We start from the raw sequence: 10,773 nt of genomic DNA on the forward strand, positions 1-10,773 counted from the left end.
TCGTCGTTTTCGATAGAACAATCGCATTTTCGACGAAAATTTGCCTACGTGTAGAATCCTCGCGAATATCATTCACGCTGGAATAACGCGGAACGCGTAACGTAAAAATTATATCCAAGCAGCGAAACAGTGCAAGCACATTCGATAACGAGTTTTCATCGAAATCCTCTATTATTTTCTAGAATAATATCTCGCTAAATCATTGATCTCGCATAACAATCGGCAACAACCGGCAAAAAAAAATCAACGTTGTTTTCGTTCGATCGAAAATTGGACAAATTTGGAAAGACCCTGAAATGTTTGCCTTTGAAATATCTTTAGAGAAACAGTTCCGAAAAATAGATTATTATATATCTCTTGCTGTTCTTCCGGTCGTGGTGAGCAATACAAAATCATCTTGCAAATGTAACGAGAGAGACGATGTTCGGATAATTTTAATTTTTTTAAATTTACGTTGCTATATAACTTCCTCAGAGTAGAACCGCGATTAATTTCGATGACGTTATAGTTTCATGTTCTTTCATATCCAATCTTAGCGACCGTACTCTTTCTCTTTTTACTCCAGACGCAAAATCAATAGGAGAATGTAATCGACCCTCGCGGACTGACTGAGCTTGAAAGATGTTCAATGTGATATTCGTAAAAATACAACAGCGGAAAAGAACGATAACCAAAGTGTTAGATTGGTACAAAAGGATTATATGTATTATATTTGTGAAACAAAAAAATTAAAAACTCGCGCACATAAAAAGTAACTTTTTTATTTTACCGGCTTTCAATACGCAAAAAATTGCTCCAAAAAGTTTATCCTTTTGAAAAGATTCGGATCCATAACTTTAAAAATAGAAATGTACGATGAAAAAAATAGAGTAGCCCTTCGCACTAACTATGTGTAATTTTGTGTAACTCTTCATCTAATTCTTTCATCGCTTTCGGATTGAAATAATAAAGAAAAACGCGGAAAGAGGTCTCTACGATCAAAGCATTCGTGGATTGACAGGCTTGGAAAATAAGTCACGGCACAAAATCGTACTGCAGGAAGATTTCGTCGATCAGATTCCACGTGAACCTCGCGAAATTGCGTTAGTGGAAACTTCGCGGGTGCACGCACGTGTCGAAGTGCGTCTCTTAGTCTCACGTCGAGGGTGGAGGGAGGAGTAGCGGTAGAAGGAAGATAAATGTGGGAGATGTCAGGCGGAGATACTTTTCTCTCTTACTCTATCATTTTCGAGGGTGCACACGCACGTGCATGCGCGCACATCCTTGAAAATATATCGAATAAGAAGTAAGGAAAGAGAGGAAAGAAGGAAGAAAGAGAGGGGAGTAAGAGAAGGGAAGTGGGGAGAAAGAAAGAAATGCCTCTCTGGAGTTATCAACGATCGACCTTTCGCGAATTGGTTGGGTACACGCGCGCATGGACAAAGAATCGGTAGCCGATATAAATTCGGGGACACGTGTATCGCAAATGAGAGAGCAAGAGAGTGGGAGAGAGAGAGAGAGAGAGAGAGGGAGAGAAAGAGAGAGAGAGAGAGAGAGAAAGGAATTGTAAGGAAAGAGGGCGAGAGCGAAGGGAACGAGAGAGAAGAAAGCATAGGTCAGGGGTGTATTCACCTGGCGCCGCCCCAAGTCACGCCTACCTGCGCGATTCCGAGCGTAGGTAGGCACGCCTACGCGTGCAGCACCAACACGCGACGCACCTACAGGACACGCATACACGCGCGGCCTGCATTTACGCCGTCGTGCATCTCCTACGTATACGCATACGCGGGTGTGCGCGCGGGTCGCGCAGGCAGGTGTGCGAGCGCCCGATCCGAACACGCTAGGCCTACGCCTACTACTGCCTCCACGATCCGTACACATACATCGACGACACACGCGATCGACTACTACCGCCGTCGTCGTCACCCACGTCACCGCCGACGCCGCGCCACGCCGCGCCGCGCGTCGGAGTCGCGTCTCCTCACCGCGAGCACCGTCTGTTACTACTAGCCTAGTTAAAGGCATCGCGCGGGGCGCGCGTTTCGCAAGTTTGCGGATCGGGTCACTCAGTAACACACGTTCCCAGAATTCGTTACGTTTCTTACGTTATGCTCCTCGACGCCTGTAGATTTTCAGATACTAGCGAATGCCTGTCCTAAATAAAAAGTCTATACTAGGAAGCGATCAGAAAAATTTCGTACAGCAGCGAAAAAGGATACGCTCTGATAGATATTCATTTCAATTGAAATTAATGATACATGGAGAATTAATATTTAATAATTTAATTAGTGAGAAATTAAAAGAAAGATTAGGCGCGGGATACCCCCACAAAGTAACTGCACTAGTTTTGCTGGATATATGTAGATATTTTACTCGTCAAAAATATAAATAATCTATTGTAGATTTAAATTGATGAGCTGAAGTTAATAATTCGATTATGAGAAATTAAGATTAGGTGGAATGTTGATAAACTAAATTATTACGTTTTTAGGAATTGCAAATAAATGACAAAATTTGTATAAAATTTTATATACCTGTCTGTATATTAAAACTGTTGTAACGGATAAATTTATATTTCTTAAACAAAAAGATTGATTTATCGCTTTTTTAAAAAAAGTCATTATACGATTAATGTTACTATCAAAATGGCGAATATTAATAGTAACTTCTTACACGGTGTGATTACTAAATTGGAACAGACATTCTTTGAACAGACGGAAGAGAAAATTATTGGATCTCGAATATCTGTCACTTGTAATAAAAGAGATAAACAAAAATTATAAGTTTATCGCGTTAAGATTGTTATGATTAATGCCACTTCCAGGACTTTAAACGTCAGCAATATTGTCGATTGTACGATAATCGCATGACAATTTAAGCTGACGGTCGAAGAAGCGATTAAATGGGCATTACCAGATGATTATCAGTTTATGAAAAAAAAAAGTGAAAAAAAAAAGGGAAAAAAAGAAGAACACGACAGATTTAATGCCATGTTTTAATGCCCCGAGTAACCATCAATGCTTTGGGCGTTGCGCAGCACGTCGAGAGGCACGAATCAAATCGGTTTATATCGCGATTGTATTTTTTGCTAAACTTGCAATTTTTCTTTCGTAACATGAAAGGACAGGCAGCTTCGCTCGCGTCGTCGTCGTCGTCGTCGTCGTCGCGTCGTCGTCGTCGCCGCCACCGCCGTCGTCGTCGACATCGCCGCCGCCGTCGCTGCCACTGTTGGGTTCACATCCGCGCGCACGTGTATTCCACATCTACGCGACAGAGACAGAGAGACGCGTGTGTATGCAACGCGCGTCAGCGAGATGCAGCAGTGTATACTCGTGAAGCACGTGCATCCTACCCCGCATCCCTCCTTGCGACGGACCGCGGATACGTGCCTGCTTGTCGCTCCGTTATTAATGGGATCTCTTCCGCGGGAATTCCGCCAATAAGGTCGACGCGGCAGGATCACGGCCTCTCTCTTTCTCTCTCTCTCTCCCCCCCCCTCTCTCTCTCTCTCTCTCTCTCTCTCTCGTCTCTGTCGCTACCCCCGCGTTTTTCCCTGTTCGCACCCCCTCCCATCCCTTCCGATTACGACGCTCAGCCTTGTCAAGCCGCTCTTTCTCCCTCTGGCCGAGCTTTTCAAAGTATATACCGCGTACATGTAAAAAAAAAAGTGTAGAAAAAAGTTGTACGCCCGACACGTCATATCTTACGGGGCGTGCAGCTCGCCGACGCTCTCGCCGACGCTCGATAACCGCGTTTGATGAATACCGATTTACCGCACCGTGTACACGATGCGTACTTTGCGCGTGGATGTGCAGATGTAGGGTTGGAGGGAGGGAGGGGGTGGAGGAGGAGGAGGAGGAGGAGGAGGGGTATCTCTCACCTGGTACGCGTGGTATCTTTCATCCCGTGGCGTCCGTGTGCGAAAGTGTTCGCAAAACAATTTGTTATCTCTCTGCCCGAAATGCAGTCGAAGGCCACGATCGTGTATCAGAAAAGGAGAGTAGGATATCAATGCGAAACGCTAAACTCGCGGCAGCATGTAAATGTGATATTTTGTAGATGTGTATATTTTACGTGGAAAGTGTATAACATTTTCAAAAGTAAATTTAGTAAATTCGCATATTCGGGGAATATGTATACATTTGAAATGTAATTCGCAAAGATATTTGAGACGCGCCTTGACTTTTTGGAGATATTTTGGAAGAGCGACATTTTCTCATCGAGTTTCGAGACGTCGTTCTCGACTAAATACCAACGCTGACGGATATAACGAAGGCTAAAAGGGTACCGAGAATTATCAACATTGTCGGACGTCGGTCGTATTGTGCACCCGCTGCATATTTCGCGTCCAAGACACATCCGTTTCCGTCATTGTTTCCACGGAATAACATTGTATAATCGCGATACTTAGTAAGCACATAGCCCGGGATCCACGAATGCATTTCCGCGTCACTTTCTTCTGCGAACGTGCATTTCGCGCGCGTTAACAGTTTGCGAAAGAAACACGTGTCGCAAAGTCGGTGCGAAGAAGGCCGCATAAATTATCCGCAAATTTCGCAAATATTTCTTTTTTTTTGCATATTGCTCCCTTACTTCAAAAGTGACACAACTTGAAAAATTAAATATCTCTCGAAAAAAAAAGGGGAAAAAAATCTGTTTTTCAACTTTTTGTACAGAAAACAGTTTTAAAAACTAATTAAATAATATATATGTTAGAAAGAATATAATTTTAACACGATCACAAACGGCATGTACGTCATTTTCGTTTCGCAAACCTTCAAAAAATCTTTTCGAGCTGCAACAATTTTTTTACGAATTTAGGTTATTTTTATTTTCAGTAATTGATAGAGTAATAATTGTACTTGTCTCGTTCATGGTAATAATCTCGTATGTCACGTTTGTTAATTTGCGTTACTTTTGAAATAAAGGAGCGATATGTACATGGAACAAAGCGAATTGCTTTTTTTTTTCTTTCCTTTCAACATTACAATTAAATAACGTTTTTCCCGAAGTGCCGACGATAGTAACACCCGTCTGTCGAGGCTCGGTTACAACGAGATCTAATTTCATGCAATTCCCCGGCTTTTGATTCCCCTGGTAATCAACCAGATACAGAGAATGGAAAAGAGAGGGAAAGAGAGATCGCGCGCATAAACATATACACACATCTAACACATACACACACACACACACACACACACACACACACACACACACACACATATACACACGCAGAGACAACACAGTGTTCAATATTTTCGGAGTCACCCTGTAGATCGAAAAATCTCGCATATATAGTAATAACAGATTGTATAACACTTAAGCTTTCCGTAACGATACGAAAGAGACATACGAAACCTACGAATTGTTATGTTTTCTACAGTAACGTTTGTACTACCGACTTACAACAATATTTGTACAATATACGATAAAAAGAGAAAAACGTGTACCTATACAACATAGGTTACCCAGATGCAATAACTTTTTTAAACGGTGTTAATGGTTACCGGAATATTTTTCATACATATAACGACTCGTTGCGGCGTATCCGTACGTCCGTCCGTCCGTCCGTCCATCACGGCGTGACGCGACGCGGCCGGTACCCGCGGCAACCACCTACTCGTTTCCGTTTTGTGCCAACCAGAGTCTTAGATTTTGCTTTTCCAGGATTTGATAACGTGCTGTTAAAGCGTAACAACTAATGAAACCGGACCTTTAAGGAATCGAATGCCCATGCCATTCCACTTTAGCACATCTCGACACCAAGCACCCACGCCCATTCGCTTGATTATCGAATATTAGAGAGAAAGAGACAAAGAGAAAAAGAAGAAGGAAAGAGAGAGAACGAGAGAGAGAGAGAGAGAGAGAGAGAGTATTCTCATGTTTGTATGTATGCGTATGTATGAGAGAGAGAGAGAGAGAGAGAGAGAGAGAGGCAGTTGAAAGACAGAGGGAAATGTGTAGTGTACACATAGTTTGTCAGCAAAAAAGCAAACGTTATTCTTCAAGCGAGCGAGAGACGGAATTTGAGCGCCGACGAGAAAATGTTTGTTTGCGACGAGACCCTCGAAACTATCTCGCGGCGTTAGTAATTCGATTATCGGACTTTGCGAGAACGGATACGAGAGAGCTGTAAACGGAACGCAAACGCCAATGGTGCCGTTACGATCTCTCCGCGATGCATTCGACAATGTGCACTCGATATTCCGATGATACACCGAGTTGTCGCGGAAAATTAAGAGCAATATAACTCGCGCTTGTCATAGCTCGGAAGAGAATCAAGTTTTGAAAACGTAAAAGCTCTCGATATTTACGCGGAGCAGCGTCATTGAGATTTCTTAATCGCATCTGAGAAAGACGTTTTAATTTAATCCAAAAAAAAAAGGTATCTTCAATTTTTTTTTTCACAAAGGCGATTCAATCAAACATTTAATATAATACCTCAATCACACTTGTTTCGAGATTTTCTTGGTCGCACTCTAGAGATCATTGAATTTTCACGGTAATAACATCGACAAAATTATCAATTCATCAAACTTACGAGGGAAGAAGAGAGACGAAACAGCACCGAAAATAAAAACGTAAATTGCATATCAATGTATATAAAATATATAAAATTTTTCGTTAACACTACAGCACAAATCCTGATTTTTTTTTTTGCAATTTTATCCCTAAACAAGATTATTAACTTTTCACTACGCAATCGTGTCTATTGAAATTTTTTTGAAATTTTATATTAAGAAATGCGCTAAGAAAAAGAATAGTTATAAAGAATATTGCGAGCTAAATACTTTTTGCTGCCAATATCATGATATTAATTAAAAAAATGTTAAATTAATATTTTTGCACGTAATTAGTTAAATATTTTGTTTTTTTTTTTTATCGACAAGAAACGCTCTTACAACTGTCGAGTACATTAATATATTTTTAATCCGGTTGTACTGTTTGCTCTTCTCTGCTTTTCGAACACCTTGTACGTGTACGATATCGCGTGATACTCGGAACTCCTGAGTGCGACCTTGCTGATCTTAGATATTATGGGCTGCGATAGGACACGTATGTGAGTTATCGAAGCGCGATCTTCGCTTGCGGTGGAATAAAAAAAAAACTACCGACCAACCGACCAATGCGTCTCGTTTTTGGATATTCTAGTTTATTTTTACGCGCCGTTCGCGATAGCACAGCGACGTGATGTGGTCACCTTCGTACGTGATTAGGCAATGAACGAGCGACGATCGAGTCTACATCTCACAATTTTTTTAGCAGCTTTTATTTTTGTCCTCGTTGCCGTACCATTTATTAAATTACTGAGTATAAGCGCAACAAAGAATTCGGCACAAAATTAGAATTATTTATAAGATTTACTTTACTTAGAATTTTCTTCATATTTATATATTTATATATAGCAGCAGACAAAATTAATTTCTCTTCCTACTACTTTGTGAAAATGAAAAGTTAATTGTCATGAAAATATTATTTTTTTGGGGGGGATAGTAAAAAGGTTTTAATTTTGAAATATTTAATATATAATTAAAAAACTACTTACTTTTTCGTGAGAAGAATCATTTATTTATGAATTGAAAATCATAAGATGTAAAAATTTCAACACCATCATGCATCCTCATCGCTATCGCGAACGACCGTGTGATGATATATATTGTAAAAAAAAGGGATATATATATATATATATTGTAAAAAACAAATAAAATTGCGCTGTGTCCCCGAGCTCATTGTAACCGAGTCACTATGTTCAACTCGTACAAGCGTTCACTTGGATACTAGAGACGTGTAAGATGGACCGGATGGACGCGACCGAGAAGGCGACTGTTCCGAGCGAATATTCCGAGAGCATTTCCGTCCATCCGATACGTTTCGTGCTGCAAGTTTTGGCAGATGGATTGTTGACAGGTCCGATTTCAAATTATCCGAAATTGAACGTCGCAAAATTTTTAATTAAAGCCGTGAAATCGTAGAGCCACGTTGCGAATGCGTCCTGAGATTTGTGAGCTCAACTGAGTCTCGGTTTAAACGGCGTTTGTATGCAAATATACGAGAGATTTTCGAACGCCTGTGTACACGTATGCATTTCAGCTGTATGTCGGTAGGAATCGGACGTTTCGGAGAAAATCGGCAAAAATTCGGAATCTCGTAGAAACTCACGGAGGTAAACCTGGAAAACCTACTCCGACAGAAAACATAAAAAAAAACCTACTCTCGTCCGTAAAACTCCAGCAACCATCGACAATGCGTTCTGAACGTTCCGATCATAGCGGATAGCCACAACTGATTTGGCTTGGCGTAAAAAAAAAAAAGAAAAGAAGTAAATTAAAAAAAACTGGTTTGTTTCGATTCTTAGACGAACGAATGCATATCATAGTTGTAAATTAACAATTTGTGAAATAAAAGCTGCAAACTGTTTGTGTTAACAATACGTCACGTGCGTACGATGTGTGTGTTCTTGCCTGCCTCTGCTGCGCAACCGCAATCCCCGCCGTGTATCCAATCTTGCGTGAAACCCAGAGCGATATTATGCCGTAGGGATTGTTTATCGCTATCATAAGCCGCATCCGCGTGATACAAAGGGTAAGTGTACAGTTCATAATCTTCCATTCGAGCGTGAAACAATACCCGCCCGAGACATCCGACGAGATATCCGACATGCGACGCGCCATTCGAACGTTCGCGAGACAAATGACGAAGTTTAAAAAAAAGGAGCTGAATTTTCTTTTTCCACAAAATCAAATTCAAATTATATATCGTACTACGAATCGTCATAGAGTATCTCCCGAGATGCTTGAATTATTGAAATTAGTTGAATGTGGCCTAAAAGGCTCTAAATGATTCAAGAGTCAATCGCAATCTTCCCCCTCGGTATCGAGGGGAATCGCACAGTTAATCGAGATGCTCGGTTATTCGAGGCTCAAAATTCGAGTGCTGTGTACCGTCGTGTACAACATCAATGATGTCGCGCAACATAGTACGACGTAATTTCCTCCCCTGTTGCAGGTCTCGCTCGCCCTCGGACTGGACGCGGGTGGATGGGGCGCCCTGGTGGAGCGGACGAGCGCGCACGGAGGCACCGGCAGTACCATCCTCGGGCACGGCGGTTTCACCGGGCTGGCCGGACTGGCGCGTCGCTGCGGCGTCTGCCTGGCGACGTTCCCGTCGCCGTGGCTGCTGGAGCGGCACGCGTTGCTGCAACACGCCGGGCAGACCAGCGACGACAAGCCGTTCACCTGCGAGCAGTGCGGCCAGCGTTATCGCTATCGGTCCGCTTACGTGAAACATCGCGAGCAGAATCATCGCGCGCGGCTGCCGGCTGACAAGCTCTTCACCTGCGACGTATGCGGCATGCAGTTCAGGTATCTAAAGTCCTTTAAGAAGCACCGCCTCAACCACGCGCTCGAGCGGTTGCAGCGCGCGCCCGAGTCACAGAACAGCGTAGTCGTCGTCTCGGCGCCGGCCGAGCGCAGCGATCAGGTCTCGAGCACCGGCGAGCCGTCCCAGGTGGAGACCGGCAGCGATACCACCACCAATCCGGGCGACGCCGAGGAGATGCGTGGTGTGTTCTCGGAGAGCGCTCGCGGTGACGAGAGCGGCGTCTCGGAGACCGCGAGCGTTCAAGAGAACCCCGGCGACGCGGTGGAGGTGCAGATGACGGAGACCACTGCCACCGGTACTGCCAGCGGGATCGGCGGCGGTGGCGGCGGTGGTACCAGCAGCGAAGCTGGCGATGTGGACGACAACGTCGTCGACGACGATCGGCACGAGCCGAGCGAGGCGATGATCGACCTCGCGCGGAGCGTCACTCGCGAGGCCGATCGTCGCGAGCGACGCTTCGCCTGCCCGTTCTGCGGCAAGTGCGTGAGGTCGAAGGAGAATCTGAAGCTGCACGTGCGCAAGCACACTGGCGAACGGCCGTTCGTCTGCCTGTTCTGCGGTCGCGCCTTCGGGGGCAAGAGCGATCTGACGAGGCACCTGCGCATCCACACCGGCGAGCGGCCGTATCACTGCGAGATGTGCGGCAAATGCTTCGCCCGCGCTGACTATCTCTCCAAGCATCTCACCACGCATATTCACCAGCGCTAACGCGATCGCAACTCGGCTCACTCGCCTCGGCCTCCTCGGAGCCGAAGAGCACCGCAACGACGTGCCTCTTTCTCTCCGACGCGTCCCTCCGCGCGTTGACGTGCCGCGGCCGTTGCAGGGCGACTCGAGAATTGATCTTACCAAGTCTTACACCGGTAAAACGAATATGTCACACAGGCGTTAGAAATAACACGTTGATAAATAACGATGAGGAGAGAACAAGAGTGCGGCGTTCAGGAATTTAGGGTGTATTATTTTATCCTTGTTGTTCACTAAATGTTTAAACAAGGATAAAATAATAATCTCGATGCACCCGGGTTGAACGCAGTTCTCTCCGTGTGCGCTGATCAGCAAGATGTTGCGCATCCACACTGTATAGAGCGCGAAGAAACGGATAGCTCTGTTTGCGCTATTGCGCGTGAATTATTTTCTCTCTGACGACTCTCTCCGAAAGACAGAAATTCTCGTCGCTCACTTCCGATTCGTGAAATATATACTGCCGCAAGGCAGTAATGGCAATAATCCTTGCTAAATGAACGCTAAAACTTAAACTAATTTCGACGCATTTCAACAGCACAAATTAAAATCGAAATCTTGAAATATTCGATCGTTCATCATACGCAAGATCATACCTCGAGTTCGCAACAACGCCTGCGTTCCGCTCTCAGCTGATCGTTGTCGAATGAAAAATCGTTCCGCTCTCGA

The 10,773-nt window shown here is 44.1% G+C and overlaps 1 protein-coding gene across 1 annotated transcript in view; it reads left to right on the forward strand.

The window, feature by feature from the left end:
• Window positions 1–10,136, forward strand: part of LOC108752862 (zinc finger protein 628-like) — a 54,903-nt gene extending 44,767 nt beyond the window's left edge. The window contains exon 4 of the mRNA XM_018494021.1: window positions 8,986–10,136. Coding sequence (XP_018349523.1) covers window positions 8,986–10,068 — 1,083 coding nt within the window. The 3' untranslated portion in view covers window positions 10,069–10,136. The remainder of the gene's footprint in view (window positions 1–8,985) is intronic.
• The last annotated feature ends 637 nt before the right edge of the window (window positions 10,137–10,773 follow it).

Source organism: Trachymyrmex septentrionalis, unplaced genomic scaffold (assembly GCF_001594115.1).
Source record: "Trachymyrmex septentrionalis isolate Tsep2-gDNA-1 unplaced genomic scaffold, Tsep1.0 scaffold62, whole genome shotgun sequence".
NCBI lineage: Eukaryota > Metazoa > Arthropoda > Insecta > Hymenoptera > Formicidae > Trachymyrmex > Trachymyrmex septentrionalis.